Below are 17,908 nucleotides of genomic sequence, written 5' to 3'. Positions count from 1 at the left end.
CAGAATTGCACGCCATTCTACACATCCCGCCTACTGGCCTAATGGTGTTAGGCTTAAGGCCGCGGGGCAGCTTGAGTGCAGGCCATATGGCCATAGCAATATAGCGCCGTCTAATATCGTGTCGGAGCTTCGAAAGAGATCTTAAGCCGTAGGGTTAATGCCAGAAATAGCAGAAATATTATACATGTGTATACGGATGGTTCCAAATAATGGAAGGGGTCGGGTCTGCTGTTTACTGTGTCGATCCAGAAAGAAGTAAATCCGACAGGTTGCCAGATTACTGCAGCGTCTTTCAAGCGGAAATTATAGCCGTGAAGAAAGCAGTAGAAATTCTGGAGAAAGCGTGCTTAATCTTCGGTCGAGTCAATATACATATATATTGATAGTCAGGCGGGGATTAAGGCAAACGGCAGACAGTACTTCATCAAGATGTGTTCTGGGATGCAAGGAAGCATTGGAAAAACTTCGCTCAAGCCGGACCATACATCTATACTGGGTTTACGGTCATGAAGGGATAAAAGGTAATGAAAAGGGTGATGAGTTGGCAAAGGAGGGTGCAACACTCGCTGAAACCACGATAGACGTCCCAATCCCTATGGGAGAAATTAAAAAGAGACAGGAGTTGCATATGATCCATCAAGCGGGAAAGGCGTGGACAAAACCGAGGGACTGCATAATTTCTGCGCTTCCCAAGGCAGTCGGTTCTATGTACCGGAGCGACTCGGGATTTTTCCCGACCAAGGACTGTCATTTCAGTGTGACCCCATTTGTCAAATTTCTAAGATCATGTGCAAGGGCTACGATATCAGACTGACAAAGCGGCTCATATCTCTGAAGAGAGAAGACTTAATGCTCACGATGGCACTACTTTCTGGCGTCACATACTTATAAGTTAGGCCCCGCCTGTAACAGCAGGTGTAGGAAGTGCGAGCTGCAGGAAGAAACGGTTGAGTACATTCTGCGTTCGTGTCCTGCGATCGCCCGGCCGATGCCAGATCTCGAAGCAGCAATTAAGTTAGGCCCCGAAAAACTTCTATTATTTGCTAAGTCCCAGTACTTGATTGAGGTTCTTCCGTTTGGTCGTCAAACAAACTCTGGTAACACTATGGACACATTCAGTCTATGTGAGGTTCTTATTAACCGGCCAGTTCAACCTAACCTAGAAGGTGGGAAACATCGCCGTTGGTCGTAAAACGACCCCAACCAAATTTCTAGCTTTTAAGGGATCTTAAACATTGTCGTTTGGTCAATCTCACTACTTCCGGCCTACAAAACGGAGACACCTGAGACACAATGGTAGCTGAAATGTGCATTCCTAGACAGTTTTTGAAAAATTGATGTAAGATTCCAATATATATATATGAATCGTTAATGTGAATGGAAGGTGCATGCGAAAAGACAAGCAAAGGGCGCAGCTCTGATCAATACTACGAAGAATTGTCGGCAAGGAGCGTCTTTTTTTGTGGAGTCTAGTATAGGATGGGCTCCGCCTAATTCTTTCGATACTTTCCGATACCAGTTTTATGCGGACGGTTTCTCATTTTATTGAACGACATCTCTGACAAAACGTGTTTTATAAAACACTACAGTAACCGTTGGCGGCAAACCTCGACCTAATCCAACTACAGGTACCAATAGAGTAATCGAATAAACGAGCTCTGTTGAATATCGCAAAGGAGGGATCAACCGATTTAAGGTCCCCAGCGGGTTAGGGGGCTTAGAATGAACCCGCGACTAAACTACCAAATTTATTCAAATGGGTTGTCTGCGCAATTTATAGCTTATCCAACCCAATTGTCAACCTCACCTACCCGTGGCGAAACCATTCTTTAACAGCCGAGGCTCTGGCGACCCCGAATTGCAATACACGGTTAGCACATGTGTGAAATTCCAAGAAGTTACGGTTGATGATGTCATATTGGTAGCTAAAAGGTTAAAAAATAAAATCGAATGAACAAATTTACTATCAGAAGGAGTAATTAAGGATTCGGTGTCATACATGGGACATTTCTATGCGGATATCATAAATAAATCATTAGTAGAGGGAATAGTGCCCGACGCATGGAAAATATCAACAATAGTGCCAATAAAGAAGGTAAAAAATTCATTAAAGGCAGAAGATCTGAGACCGATCAACACGTTGCCGAATATCGAAAAAATTCTAGAAACAGTAGTAAAAGATCAGCTCATAAGTCACTTGGAAATAAATAAAATACTAATTAAAGAACAATCCGGTTTCAGAGAAGGCCACTCTTGTGAAACGGCTTCAAATTATGTAATATCGAGTTGGAAAGAAGAACTAAATCAAAAGAAAAGTATACTTGCGGTTTTTATCGACTTAAAGAGAGCATTTGAAACAATAGACAGAAATAAATATAATGAATTAGGGGCAACGAGCTGCAGTGGTTTCAGAGCTTTTTAGGTAACCGAAGACAAAAAACAGCCATTGAAACGGTTGTCTCGGATGAGATATTGACAGGAATTGGATTGCCACAAGGATCGGTTTTGACACCGGTCCTATTTAACATATATATAAATGATATATCTTCGGCGCTAAAACATAGTAAAATAAGGCTGTTTGCGGATGACGCATTGCTCGAAGTAAGTGAAATTGATATCATGTTAGCTAGGAGCAAAATGCAGGAAGACTTGAACACCCTATACAGGTGGCTTTGTAACAATAAGCTTAAACTTAATGTTAATAAAACCCATTTTATGGTCATATCTAGAGCGATGAATAAGGAATCTTGTAATATCGAGCTAAAAATAATGAACTCAAACATTATCGAAGTTAAAACTTTCAAGTACTTAGGGCTTCAGATTGATAATAAATTAAAATTTAATGATCATATTGATTATATAGTTGCCAAAATAGGCAAGAAAATTGGTTTTTGGAAGAGGTCATTCAAATTTATCAGTAGAAAATACAAACTGAAAGTGTATAAATCCATCATAGATCCGCATTTCATATATTGTCCCACAATATTCTTTATGGCCAATGTAACTCAGGTAGATAAGCTACAAGTTATGCAAAATAAAGCTATGAGATTTATATTAAACATGAGGTATGATACTCCCATTAATAACATGATAGAAGCACTAAACTGGTTGAGTATAAAACAGCTCATATTCTACCACAGTATGAAATTTGTATTTAATATTAAGCACGGTAAATTACCAACATACTTCAGCAAAAAGCTTAGATATGTAAATGATGCACATTCATACGTAATCAGAGAAAACAATAATTTTAGATTACCTCTTTTCAAAACAGAAGTGGACAAGCAAAATATATTTTATAAGGGCCTGAAATATTTCAATGAACTTCCTAATCACATAAAAAGTAGTAATAACTTCAATACTTTAAAAAAAAAGTTTATTGGAGCATTGTAAAACCCTTCCAATAAGATAAAGTTTTTTTTTTTTGTTTTATTTTTTCCTAAAATAACGACTGATGAAGTTATAAAAATCCTGCAAGAGTTTAAATACAAAATAGGTGGCAGGAACATTCTGTCCGATGGCGTAATGAAGGACTCGTATAGTGTATACAGGGTTTTTCTATGCCCAAATAATTAATAGCAGTTTGGAAGATGGTATTGTACCAGAAAAGTGGAAAATGTCAACGGTGATTCCAGTTGAAAAAATTAAAAAGACAATACAGCCAGAAGAGCATAGACCCATAAACACCTTACCAAGTGACGCTAAAATCCTTGAAGTTTATGTTAAGAATCAATTGGTAAAATATCTATACTCAAACAAAATACTTGTCAATCAACAGTCGGGTTTTAGGAAAAAACATTAGTGTGAAACAGCTCTTAACTTTGTGATATCGGAGTGGAAAGATGATCTAAATGATAAGAAGGTGGTGGTTGCTGTCTTTCTTGACCTTAGAAGAGCATCCTTAGAAGGGAAATCCTTATCAAGAAACTTCAACAAATTGGTATTAAAGACATAGAGCTTGCTTGGTTCCGCAGTTATCTAAAACATAGGAAACAGCGAACAGTTATAAAAACAGCGATATCTGATGTATTGGAAGTGCCCATAGGCTTACCACAAGGCTCGGTCCTGGCACCAATATTGTTCCTAATATATATAAATGATATAGTTAATGCGATACAAGACTGTGATATCAAACTATTTGCGGATGATGCATTACTTATGATCAGTGACAATAATATTACTACTGCGGTATTAAAAATGCAAAATGATCTCAACAATTTATACACATGGCTATGTGCGAATAGGCTAAAGCTTAATATAAACAAAACCAAATATATATAACAAGAAAAATATATAACAAGAAAAAATATTAATGATGAGGACTTAAGTGGGCTAAAAATAAATAATGAAACCATACAAAAAGTTAATAGCATAAAATATTTAGGGATTATAATTGACAACAAACTTAAATTTGAAGAACATATAAACTACACAGTTGCGAAGGTCGCGAAAAAGATTGGTGTTGTGCAGAGATCTAGCAAGTATATACAAGAAAAATATAAAATAATTATTTATAAATCTATTATTGAACCACATTTTGTGTATTGCCCATCGATATTATTTATAATAGCGGACAAAAAAATTGATAAGCTACAAAAGCTTCAAAATAGATGTATGAGGTTTATTCTTAAAAAACGTAGAGATGCTAGAACGGCTGATATGTTAAGAAAGTTGAACTGGTTGAGTGTCAAGCAAAAAATTTATTTTCATACCATGAAATTGATATTTAATATAAAACATGGAAATGTACCTGAATATTTAAGTAGTAACGTAGTTCTAGTGGAGCAAACACACAATATAAATACCCCAGCGGGTAAGGGGGTAGAATATACCCGCGGTAGGTATGCCTGTCGTAAGAGGCGACTAAAATACCAGATTCAAGGGGTGTGTAGCGCAACCCTTCAGGTTGCCAGCGCAATATATAGCTTCTCCAAACCCAATTGTCAACCTCACCTATCCGCGGCGAATCCTGTTTCACTAACAGACGAGGCTCTGGCGACCCCAAGCTCCTCATGGAACTTGGCGGTGGGGAGGGAGGGGATGGCCTGAAGGTTTAATGTGGCCACATAAATCGTTCCCGAGATGGTCGGGCTAGCACCTTAATGTTGCTGTGGTACCGGAGCGTACCGGATCTGTATCCGGCAAAGGACCATCACATCGATAACACTCCCCAAAGCCTTCGGGGAGCAACCTTATCGCTACAACAACAACAACAACAACTAGAAATAACATAATTTTAAATTGCCATTTTTTCGAACAGAAATAGATAAGCAAAACATTTTTTACAAAGGCCTAAAGGCTTGCAACGAGCTCCCATTGGAAATTAAAAACTGCAATGAAATCTTAGTTTTTAAGGCAAAATTATATGAATTTTGTAAAACTCTACCTATAAGATAAAATAGTAGCTATTTGTATCTTGAATTAGGCTTTAAGCCCCCATAATTAAAAAACTAACTAACTAACATATACCGATACTGGAGCGCGAAAAGGGAATGGTAATATTGGTAGCAGCAAAATACAATGCACCCGGCCCTAAGGAAAGGAAAATCAGTCGCCACCTGTAACTCCAGACAGTTCCAACAACAAATTTCGCTGGAATTCGGTATTTTCAGCCTATATTTACTGTTGCTGATCGGAATCACTCGCATTCCGACAGCATTAATATAACAATAAAATTATATGATGTGTAACCAAAATAAGGTCAAACAAAAGTTGGAGCAGGGGGGATTGGAAACACGCCCTTTTCAACCTCCCATTATATTTTGAGCTGTGCTGATCGGAATCTTCATGCATTCCGACAGCGTCTTTACTAAACAAAGTTGAGGGGTGATTGGGTACACTTTATTTTCAATTTCCAACATCCAAAGACATGTTTAGCTGTGTTGATCGGAGACCAATACATTCCGACAGCTTAAAATACAAATATAATTGAAAAATATAAGTTCCAAATTTTGTTGCCTTAAGCTGGGAGCCCTGGAGGATTGGAAACGCGTCCTTTCCAACCTTCCTTAAATGACTGGCTCCCAGACTCGTCCGCTTGTCACGCCAGTAAATATGCTGATCGGAATCACATGGCATTCCAACAGCATATTCAATAGAAATAAATGATATAATAATGAATTGTACTTAGTAGTTTAATTTTTAGGCCTAAACAGCCGTAATAAGAAATAAATTAAATTAAATTAAATTCCTAATGGATCTAGGGGCTGGGAGGACGGTATGGCCTAGAAGGTTCCATGTAGTCAAACTTAATCGTTCCCGAGATTGTCGGGCTAGTACCTTAATGGTGCTGGTTACCGGAGCGTGCCGGATCTATTTTCGGCAAAGGACCAGCAACATCGATAACACTCCTTATCACTAAAACATCAACAACCGATGTAAGGTGATAACATGACGTAGCATGCATGGCTTGAGTGAGAAGGTCCCAATTGCTTAACTTTCGAGTGTAAACATCACCAAACAGGTAGGCTTTGAGAAACAAGGCAGAACTGCAGTCAGGAATAAAGAGTATGCATATGGCTCGAAAAAACAAGAGGGGATCAGAGCTGGAATCTTCAGACCCACAGCCAGAACATACCTTCGCTATGCTACGATCATAGGATTGGGAAAGACAATAGATTCGGGGACATACTTTTTAATTGTACTTTAAATGATGGAATGAGATTACCAATAAAATTAAATTAAAACGCAGCCGCAATTGTTCCGAGAATTCAGAGCCGTAACAAAATCCTCAAATCCCTCGCTGGCAGTACTTGGGGAAAAAAAAAGAAACGCTCATGACTACATACAAAGCAATTAGCCAGCCGATTACGTGCTACGCGTCACCCATATGGTCGCCAAGCCTAAAAATCACCCACTGGAAGAAACTACAGGCCTGCCAAAATACTGCTCTCAGAATCGCCACGGGTTATCTTCTTATGTCCCCAGAACACCATCTGCATAATGAGGCGAGAATACTCCCCATCAGGGAGAGAAATGAGATGCTGACCAAACAGTTCCTGTTGAATACCCAGAAACCTGGGCATCCCAACAGACATCTGATTGATGAACCAGCACCGCCTAGGGGCTTAAGGAGTCATTTTGAGGAAATACGGCACCTGAGAACCCAGTCGTATGAAGTGAAAAAACACAAGCAGGTCCTTGGTGAACTCCATAAACAGGCGTCGGACCTTTATGCCGGGAATTGCCCGGTGAATCCAGTACTTAAAGAAAATTATCCAAAACTTGCGGAAGAGGAACGCATACTCCCCAGGGAAACGCGTGTCACTCTTGCTCAACTTCGTTCTGGATACTGTAACAGGTTAAACTCTTACCTATCCAGAATCAACCCCGACATACAAAATGTATGCCCCGCTTGCAATGTGTCCCCACATGACACCAACCATCTCTTCAATTGTAATGTGGAACCAACGCCTCTAACACCCCTTTCCTTATGGTCCACCCCTGTTGAAACGGCAAGTTTCCTTGGACTCCCGTTAGAGGATATTGATGACAATTTGTGATCGGTCGCGGCTATTAGGTGGGGCGAGCATTGCTACAACAACAACAACAACATTACCAATAAAAATTTATTGCTTACCAAAGTCGCTTTACACTCAGAATATTTGCGTAATATTTCCATCAATTTGTAATTTAGACTAAGATCAAATTTAAATCCACGAAGGCAGGAGTTAAATCCTATAACAAGCTTCTCTAAAGGCACAGGACGATCTGAATCTGAAAACCTGAAAGGTAAAAAAATATTTTTCAAGGTTTTGAACATTGAACACAGAAGTGGAAATATCTTACACCAATTGTGTTACATGTTCATCACTTATACGCTTGTTACAGTGTTTGTGGTTAGACCCAAAGCCCGCTATCCAACGTGTTATATCCGATACATTTGGTATTGTAGCTGATGCAACAACAATACGCAATACCTTGTCTATTGTGTCGAGTGCAATGGTATGCATGCGCGATACAATCGCTTCCAAAACTGGCCCACGTACATCTTCATTCAACAAATGTACTTCATCAATTAGCAAGAGACGTACAGAGCTTACGGCATCACTACAATCACGCCAATGGCGTGTCAACGAATCCCATTTCTCTGGAGTAGTTATAATGACTTGTGCATCACGTAGACGCGATAGCTCATCCAATTCACTATCACCCGTTATAAGTAAACATTGTATGCCAACGACTTCGAAACGTAGCTTCCAATCTGCAAATCGCTCGGAGCAAAGTGCTTTTATTGGTGCAACATAAACGGCTTTTGGTGTTAGCTGTGAAATGTTTTGAGCTTGCTGTTGTTCGAGTAACAAGCGCACTATGGCCAATTCGAACGCTACTGTTTTACCGGAACCTGTGGGTGCACTAAGCACCACAGATTTGTTAGTATGTAACAATACATTGAGCAAAGCAGATTGTACAGCATTGAACGCTGGATAATGCTCGAATATTCGGCAAAATGGTGGTGCTGAATGTAAAAAAAGAAATTTTAAAGAAAACCAGCCTAAGTAAAAGTTGTGATATTGAATTTTATTTTAAAAAAGGATACGAATTTCCTCAAACGATTTCAAATCCATGTGAATTAAGGGATGAGAAACGAATAACTGAACGGAAATGTCAATTACATAGCTGTAAACGGAAGCGTGGGATAGAAAATGTGGTTGGCAACGCGACAATATGTGCAATTGCATGCCGGAAAACAGAAACTAGCGCGTTGAATTGTTTCACCACTGTTAAACGATAATTACGAAAACAAATTTAATTTCTAACGAACATTTCTTTATTTCAATCTTCCAATTACTACATTATTTGTATTTGGTGCTTCTAGTTGCTAATAAAAATATAGAGTAGGCAACTATTATTTTCATATCCGTAATTAAAATCGGAATAACATACAAAATAAGATCAATTATTTAAACAGTTGAAAGTTTTTTTTTTTTTTAATCTACAAATAAGGTGGCAGTAAATGCATGTGCATTTTTATATTTGTTGGTGTTTACTTATCGAGACTGCACTGGAACCCCAATATTAAGCAATAGCGCTACCGTCGTCTTTGCCACATGGAGCGTTCTTGCCGATATAAACAGTTTTAATACACAAAAAAGTATTTAAATAAACTAGCATAGTATTTAAGACAGTAATAATTATGCATATATGTCTATGATAAAATATAAGAAAAAATAAGCCGTTTGCTGTCTTCCATATTACCTCGCCTTTATCCTGCATATATTGTGTTTTCGACATTTATATTACGGTGTAAGTGGATTTTCCAACTTATTAAGTTCATTTGAAGCTAGCAATGGTTGTTCAATACTTGATTTGGTAGTACTGCTGTTGTCATCAACATCTAGTATATTGCCAGCCTGTTCACCACCAACGCCTGCAGCTCCATCACTTTCGATTTCACGTTCAGCCTCATTTTCATTCAACATTTCTGTTAATACTTCTACTAAATTACGCGCTTCTTCTAACATTTGGCGAGATGTATTCAACTCAGCCTCCAAACCTTCAATACGCTCGTGCAAACGTTGATTTTCTGTAAGGGTTTCTTCTAGTGCCTCACGTCGCTTCTCGGCCAAACGCTCCCAATATAATTCACCTGGTTTTTCTTCGCTTGTAAGATCTTCAGCTGTTATTGTAGCCTTCTCAACTTTTTTCTGGGTGCTTGTCTGTGTTTCGGATGCACGCCTATCTACTTTCTTGCGTTTAGGGAAGTCGGTGGTAGCCAACGTGACTTCAGTTGCACTGCAATATAGACAATTTTATTATATATATAAGCAGAAAGCGAAGAATTTTTATGTTACGCTTGACTAAAATCATAAATATATTTGAGCATGCAGTGAATTACCACTATTTAAAGTAGAACCAAGAAACAGGCAACTTACGCTTTGAGGCGGCTCAGTTTGTCAATTTGGGGGCGGCCAGCCAAATTTTCTTTATCTGTGGCAATTCCACTTTGCTGTAGCACCTTAAACGTCTTGCGCTGATTCTTCAAATTCTCCTATGTAACATTTATGAGTAAATGGTAATAGAATGCAGCAAGCGATGTAACATGAGCCATAACAAATAAAATGTGCACCGCAACCGAAAAAATTAAAAAAACAGAAAATATGTACATATATTAGTGTAAAATTACTTATTATGATAGAACAATGGCTGTTAATGAAGTTAAAATAAACAAAAAGCGTCGCTTGGTTTAGTAGGCTTTCGTTGTGAATTGGCGTGCTTTCACAAACCCGTACCTGTTGTTCGGCGGCCGTTTCAATTTGGATGAACACTTTTTGCGTGGAGACATTAGACATTTTATCGATTTGTAATAAACAAAACTTGGTTAAAGTTATTTAAAGGCGGGAAATGCACTTTTTAATTGTTTTCTAAATAACAAATCAGTTTCCAAACGACTCTGGTTAAATGAAATTACTCCATTGCTTTTCTTTGTAAATGTCAAATTAAAGCGCCAAACTTTTAATTACTTGAACTTGGCTATGGTTGGAGACATGGTTGCATGAAAGCGCAAACTTTCGCCGAATTGCGTTGTCGTGACGGCGCATTCCCTATTTTACAATCCAACCTTAAAGGTAAGGCCACATTAGGCTGCACTACGCAGCACTGCACTGCACTATAAAATATTCATTGCATGTATTCTTATGAGGCAATTCACACCTAGCGTCAGCAGCACAGCGCGACCCGGCACAGCGCGGCAAATTTGATCAACTAGGCAAAAAAGCCGCGTTGGGAAATGTCGCGCAGTGTTGCTGCCGCTAGGTGTGAATTGGCTCATAAGAAAACATGCAAAGAATTTTGCCCATCTTTTTTCAATCTGAGCAAAATAGTGTGGAACTCTCCTTCCTAATATCTTGCGGATGAGATGTCTTGGACCCATAGACACAACCTTTTCTTTTCCTTTCTTCTTCTTCGCACAAAAATGAAATAATTACAGCTTCAAAAACTGTGTCGTCCATTTTGCAAACAAAAATAAACACAAACTTTTGCCGCAATGTGTCGCTCGATTGCCGCTTAATGTGAATTGCCAAAATGTCGCTCTGTGAGGCGCCGCTGCCGCTACGTGTTATGCAGCGTAATGTGCCGTGCTTTAAAGGTTCATGCACAATATACGACGCGACATAAAAATAAATGTAAGGCGCGATAAACTCCAAGGAGATATAAGGCCGAGCTTCTCTTCCAATTTGCGTCGTGCTCCTCTTGATTTTCCCTACAAATTTGCCGAACGGGACCTACATGTTTTATGGCGACTCCGAACGGCATTTGCAAGGCAGATGAGTTTTCACTGGGAGCTTTTCATGGCAGAAATACACCCAGAGCGCTTGCCAAACACTGCCGAGGGGCGACCCCGCATAGAAAATTTTTCTACTAATGGAAAAACTTTATTTCTAAAATTTTGATGTTGCTTTGTCTGGGGTGTGAACGCAGAGCATACGGTGTGGCAGGCGGAGCACGCTACCATCACACCACGGTGGTAGCGACAAAATATATTTGGATGTATTCTTATGGAGCCATGCACATCTAGCGACAGTCGTACTACACGACACGACCAAGTTCCAACTAGGCAAAAATGCCGCGAATATTTTGTCGTAACGTGTCGCTACATGTCGCGCCGTAAAATGTGCATGAACCTTAAAAAATGCACGACGTTTTTTCTTAACGCACGAGTTTCGACCATATACAACATATTGTGACGAATATTAGTATCACTAAGCGATACTAGCATCACTGAGCCGATACTAAGCACCCACATATATGTACGTAAACAAATCAATTATAATTTATACCAAAGATTATTGAAAATAAAGATGTTGCAGGCGCAAACTTCGGTGAAAAGCAGCACCAAAAACTTTAACACAATTTTTAACATAATTTAAGCACAGAAATACACTGATAAGAGTTTTAGGGAGTAGAAGTTAAAATTCTGAACACATTAGCTGAATAAAAAGTGTACAAATAATTGTTAAATAACAAATACAGACAGTGGTAGTTTAACAAATTCTGCTGTGGTAAGTGGTGAATGTGACCTACTAGAATTTTGTGAAGCTTGCTTCACATGATTTTTCGTCCCTGCAACATCTTTATTTTCGATAATCTTTGTTTATACACATGCATACAAGGCAGCGGAGATATACTCGCAAACGCATGTAATCATCAGCCGAAGTAAAGTACTCAAATATACACACGCATATGGCTACAAACTACAAATATACATGTATATGGCTGGTAATCAAGCATGAAGTTCGTGAAATTACTAGACGTTAGGAGAAATGGGCGAACGAGCAAACCGAGAGTATAAAAGGCATGACTAATCAGTTTCGATTTAAACACGCTACTGGTTGTGAAGTTAAAAGTTATTGTTAAGTACACTCAAAGTAGTCTAATAAAGACCATTTTGTATTATTGAATATTGGAGTTATTTATTCAACAGTTTAGCGATTCGAACGTTAACAGAAGGTTTGGAATAAGCGCAATTCCCCAAAATTCGTTACAATATACATGCGTGGGATACTTAGAATTTTTTCGGGGAACGGCAAATCGATTAAGACTAGCGCCATCTGACAATTTTTGCTACACTAGTTTTTAGTGGTAGTGAAAAATTTGTCCGCTACCACAAAAAACTTAGTACTCTGTGCCCGACCGAGGATCATAGCCAGCTACTTAACGCCAAAACGACGGAAAGGGATAGTGAGCTCTGCAGATACAAACCGTCACGACATATGCCATTTTCCGTTGGCAGCACGGACGTGGTTTAAACTGAGGCACATAAAGAATGACACAAATACTTTTCTTTAGCTATAAAATTATGGAACCTCTTATAAAAATAATAACAGCTTGTCAACTAAGAGCATTGCGTAATTTTGCACACCAACTTTTCACAGAATCATACACAAAATGACAAAAATATAAAGTGTAAGTTATGTGAAATGGCTGACGAACTTCAAATGTAGAAGATTGTCAATGTATGACGGATGTGACAACTGACTACTACGTTGTCTATCTGTCGTTTAAGAGCCAATTAATGGTGACTTATAACCATAAAACCATAACCAGATAAAACAACTGATCGTACCGACCTTATCAATGTATTCGGAGATGATTATGGATATGGGTATGGTTACGACTATGGCGTTAGGGTTAAGGAAGTTTAATTGGCCCTTTATCATTGAAATAAACACAGTTGCGGTGTTGTCCGCCAGGCGACATATTGTATCTGTTAGTACCATAATATTTTTAGCCCTATTGCGAGCATCTCTGTAATATGAAGTCATTTCAAAATGGCTATTGTGTGTGTGTGTAAATTGTCGTTAGACGAGAACGAAACGTTTTCTGAAAATTAAAATTGTAAATATTGGGAAAGCAATTCAAAGTAAAAATTTAGAAATTTCTGCGTCACTAGCTAGTAGCTACACCGTGCACCTTTCAAGAACCAAGAGCTTATGAAACCGGGAACTAGAGTACATGAGAATAAAAGTTTGTAACACATGCTATAGGAGCCAAGAGCAGAGGGTGTGTTTGTCCGTCTGTGGGACTTTTCATTTCCATCGCCGGACCGCTGTTTGTGACAGCTGCTGTAGTTTTTTTACGCTGACAGGCATATAATTAACTTTTTGGACGCTGAATTTGAATGAAAAACAAACCCAACTGTGAGAATTGGAAAGCATGTTGCTAAAATAAAAATTCAGATGCAAGTGAAATGTTACACAAAAAGGTATACAAATTACGCGATATATATATGTATATGTTTTAATGGACGAGGTTAAAAAATTAAGTCCAATTAAAGATGATTGCAAGTTCACAAGCGCGATAAGCAACGTAGATTCCGCTACATTTTCAACATCGATAAGATCACCACCACAAGAAACCGCTACAACAACAACACAAGTAGGCCGTTGTGAAAGTGATGCGATTCATCCCCGCTTATTGAACAAGCACCAGAAAGAAACCATCAAGTGCAAAAGTTGTGGTCAAACATTTTATTCCATTTCACTTGATGAAATTGTTGACCATTACGAAAACGTAGAGCATAAAGAATTTTATGCAATTTGTCGGTACTGTGGTGGTCAAGTGCATCAATATCAATATATAAACGAAACACGTAATTATCACAGTTGCTCTCGGTGTAGGAGTGGTAAAGAAAAGTAGATAATTGCAAAAAACACCAAAAAAATGGATCGAGTCAATCAGGATAATGTTGACACTTACATTATCGCAGAAGTGATTGAAAGTAATAGCGGCGACTCGGGAGAATCAGAATTGTCCGATAATGGTGCCGGTGCTGATGATGACTCCAGTAGTTTGAGCTCACGTGCGGCTCATGGAAATGGTTACGGCAAAAGATGGTCCAGGGCTGAAGATTATCTGCTAAAGGGTTTGGTAGGACAGTATGGAGATCAATGGGAATTGATTGCACCACAATTCAAAGACCGTACCGAACAACAAGTGCAACAGCGTTGGGCGAAAGTGTTGAACCCAGAATTGATAAAAGGGCCATGGACAAGAGAAGAAGATGAGAAAGTTGTTGAGCTAGTGCGTCGGTTTGGACCAAAGAAATGGACGTTAATATCACGTTATCTAAATGGACGCATCGGTAAGCAATGCCGTGAACGTTGGCATAATCATCTAAATCCCAGCATTAAAAAAACAGCCTGGACTGAAGAGGAGGATCGTATCATATTTAATGCTCATTTGGAATGGGGGAATCAATGGGCGAAAATAGCTAAACTTTTACCCGGACGTACAGATAATGCTATCAAAAACCACTGGAATTCGACAATGCGTCGCAAATATGATCCGCATCGCTTGAGGGTATTAGCACGGCAGTGTCCTGACTTGCAAGATTCTCGATCTAATTTGAAAGCACTGATCAAAGCAAGTATCAATGCAGCCATTCAGCAGCCCCAAATGCAGGCACCAACGACGGCTCCAGCGTTGTCCTTATCAGCGCAAATTTTACAACGTCAACAAAATGAAAAGGCACAAGAACAAAAACCGAGCACATCTGCCGTAGCGGCTGCATTGCAATTGACAGCGGAACAGCAAATTATCAAGCCTCAAACCACGCGCCCAACACCAAATATATTAAAACGTCCTCGTCCTCAGTATGATGTACAGATACAACGGCAGCAACAGCAAACCCAACGCCAACAACAATTTCTAGATATGGGATCAAGTTCTACAAACACAATCGCCAATTCGATGTGTCTTGAAAGTATGGGTGGAAGTAATTTCGTGAAAACGGAAGCTAAGTTACCTGAATCCCCCGTTATGACACCAATAAAACCGTTGCCATTTTCACCATCACAATTTCTCAATTCGCCATGTTTACCTTCATTTGAGGATATACATTTACGTGCCAGCACACCAGTACATAAAAGCAGTAATGGGCGCCCTGATGCAGAAGTCAAAAAGGAGTTGGAAAGTTCATCAATTGAAACGCCACATAAAAGTAAGAAGTATTGTAAAATTTGGTGACTAACCATTTACTGATTGTTTTTTTTTGCAGGTATCTTGGGTCCACGAACGCCTACTCCATTCAAGAATGCCATGGCTGCGCTAGGTAAAAAGAGAAGTTATGTTCCACCTAGCCCATCTTCTTTGGTTGAAGATTTGGCAGAAATTATACACGCAGAACAAGTGAACGACTCTAATAATATAGCTATTAAAAAGGAAAACATATCATCTGATGCCGATATGACCAACAGTGATATGTCCAAGAGTACTAACACAACTAGCTCAGCAATGCAACCGACAAAGAAAGCGCGAAAATCTCTTATCACTAGCTGGGGTGAAAATGTTATGCCAAGTGCAGGAGTTAAACCTGAAAAGAAATCGTTGCCATTTGAAACTGAAACGCCAAGTAAATTTTTAACCTCCAACGAATCTATAGCATTCTCTCCTACAACGATTATTATAAAAGACACACTATGTAGCGAAGCTGATTTACTGCTTGAAAATAATGAGTCAAAAAAAGAGAACCAACAGGAGCATAATATGTATTCCACATTACCGCCACGCGAACGCACTGGTCATCAATATTTAGATCCAAAATGGGAGCGACTAGCTTGTGGGCAGACTAAGGATCAGCAATTTATGGTGCAACAAGCACATGCATGCCTCAAGAATCTTTCATTAATGCCACGTTCATTAAATTTTGAAAAACAGAAATGACTTGAACACAATGAATAGACATCATCACATTAGAAAGTTTCAAATCACTATTGTTAATGGTCAAATATCTACTTTGTACTTATGTACATATGTACAATGGCACACTTAAGCATGTATATGTATAAAAAATTAGTTTATGTTGAATTATTGTTTACTGCTACGATTTTTATCGTGTTGGCATTTTTTTACATTTTATTTTAATAGTAATTTATACTAACATACATTCATATCGTTCATATAAGATATGCATGCGAAAATCGCGCACAGATTGTAAAATGCGTATACACATACAGATTTCATTTTATTTTTTGTGTTCTAGAGGCATATATATGTATGTTAGAATTAAGCCCAAAGAAATTTGAAAAATTATTATTAATAATTGATATTGCACGTTTTATAAATTAGGTATGTATGTATGTACATATACTCCGATGTACGAACAAACTGCATATTTTTTTTATAAATTTATGTTTATACCAATACAAGAAATAAAACAAATACAAAATAAAAGTTTTTCTGTAATTTATTCATTATTAAATAAATAATATGTATCACATTAATTAAGTAAATAATTTATATATATATGTATATGAAGAGAAACTTTTAGATATACATAGCACTTCGTGCATATCTAAAGGTACAATCCCGGTGCACATCTATCATGAAATACACATCAAATTTAATTATAAACAACATAAAATACATAACTTGTACCTACTTAAATTACAAAATAATACGTGAGCATACTATTGCATAATAAATGTTTAACCCTTTTTTATCAAATAAAAATATTCAAAAAATTTGATTAAAGTATTTAATATTTACCTCAAGGACGAAAATATCTAGCTTGAGCTTAACACTTCAATGATCAAGATCATCTTTTTCGATTTGAATGCAACTTCCAATATCAGGAGAGGAGCTGAGTATTCGAGGCGTTGCACGCTTTCACAGCTTCGGTAACCCAATTTTCAACTTCATTGGTACAGTTACGAATGAATACCTATACATATTTAGCAGGCGAGCTTAATAGCTTCACAGCTTTCGCAACTCAATTGTCAACCTCACATACGCGAGGGGAATCCTGTTGCAAATATGAATGTATCACACACATATTTAGCAGGCGAGGCTCTGGCGTCCTCAAGTTCCCCATGGGGCCTGGATGGTCTAGAAAGTTCAGTGTGGTGCTCAATACCGGAATGTATTGGATATATATATACCATCAAAATCTATCAAAACCTTCGGCGAGAATCTTTACCACTACAACAACAACAAAAACAGACAAGGCTCTGGTGACACCAAGCTTCTTCCGGAAGCCGCTTGTGGGATAACTTGTCTGTTCAGCACATCACCGTACTGCAAAAAATGTTCTGCTCTTGCTGTCATATTAGTACCGCAATAATGATCTTTTTGAAATTTCCTTTCCGTAAGTGTGCTATTGAGCCCTCAGAAGGCGTACTCCGACTTGGAGTATGTGATGGTGCCATAGGATATGTCAATGTAAATTTGACCGCGTTTTTATATGAATGGGGATAAGCTGTGAAGTAGTCGTATACTTCTTAGATTGTACTCTGTTTGAACTGGCTGCCGAGATAGAGGTAATCAGAGGAAGCTCCTCGTGGAACTTGGTGGTGGGAAGGGAGGGACGGGCTGAAGGTTTAATGTGACCATATAAATCGTTTCCGAGATGGTCGGGCTAGCACCTTAATGGTGCTGTGTTACCGGAGCGTACCGGATCTGTATCCGA

The 17,908-nt window shown here is 38.6% G+C and overlaps 3 protein-coding genes across 4 annotated transcripts in view; 1 reads left to right on the top strand and 2 right to left on the bottom strand.

Moving 5' to 3' along the window:
- The window catches only part of LOC137250735 (probable ATP-dependent DNA helicase HFM1), a 173,356-nt gene extending 164,653 nt beyond the window's left edge, over nucleotides 1-8,703 (bottom strand). The window contains exons 1-3 of the mRNA XM_067784064.1: nucleotides 8,540-8,703; nucleotides 7,789-8,458; nucleotides 7,580-7,724 (exon numbers count right to left, since the gene is read on the bottom strand). Coding sequence (XP_067640165.1) covers nucleotides 7,580-7,724; nucleotides 7,789-8,458; nucleotides 8,540-8,681 — 957 coding nt within the window. The 5' untranslated portion in view covers nucleotides 8,682-8,703. The remainder of the gene's footprint in view (nucleotides 1-7,579; nucleotides 7,725-7,788; nucleotides 8,459-8,539) is intronic.
- A 233-nt stretch (nucleotides 8,704-8,936) lies between these two features.
- Nucleotides 8,937-10,451, bottom strand: geminin (geminin DNA replication inhibitor). 2 transcript variants are annotated; one of them, XM_067784078.1, is made up of 3 exons: nucleotides 10,233-10,450; nucleotides 9,876-9,991; nucleotides 8,937-9,735 (listed from the first exon to the last, which is right to left on the bottom strand). In XM_067784078.1, the coding sequence occupies exons 1-3, from the start codon at nucleotides 10,290-10,292 to the stop codon at nucleotides 9,240-9,242; spliced, it is 672 nt and encodes a 223-aa protein (XP_067640179.1). In that variant the 5' UTR covers nucleotides 10,293-10,450; the 3' UTR covers nucleotides 8,937-9,239. The 2 variants fall into 2 exon arrangements, with proteins under 2 accessions (XP_067640179.1, XP_067640180.1); XM_067784079.1 differs by lacking the exon at nucleotides 9,876-9,991 and having other exon boundaries at nucleotides 10,233-10,451.
- A 3,566-nt stretch (nucleotides 10,452-14,017) lies between these two features.
- On the top strand, nucleotides 14,018-16,674 carry Myb (proto-oncogene like protein Myb). Its single transcript, XM_067784061.1, has 2 exons — nucleotides 14,018-15,442; nucleotides 15,500-16,674. The coding sequence occupies exons 1-2, from the start codon at nucleotides 14,164-14,166 to the stop codon at nucleotides 16,162-16,164; spliced, it is 1,944 nt and encodes a 647-aa protein (XP_067640162.1). The 5' UTR covers nucleotides 14,018-14,163; the 3' UTR covers nucleotides 16,165-16,674.
- Nucleotides 16,675-17,908: the final 1,234 nt, after the last annotated feature.

The sequence above is a fragment of the Eurosta solidaginis genome, chromosome 4, assembly GCF_040869045.1.
Source record: "Eurosta solidaginis isolate ZX-2024a chromosome 4, ASM4086904v1, whole genome shotgun sequence".
NCBI lineage: Eukaryota > Metazoa > Arthropoda > Insecta > Diptera > Tephritidae > Eurosta > Eurosta solidaginis.
This window is presented reverse-complemented; position numbering and strand designations above follow the sequence as displayed.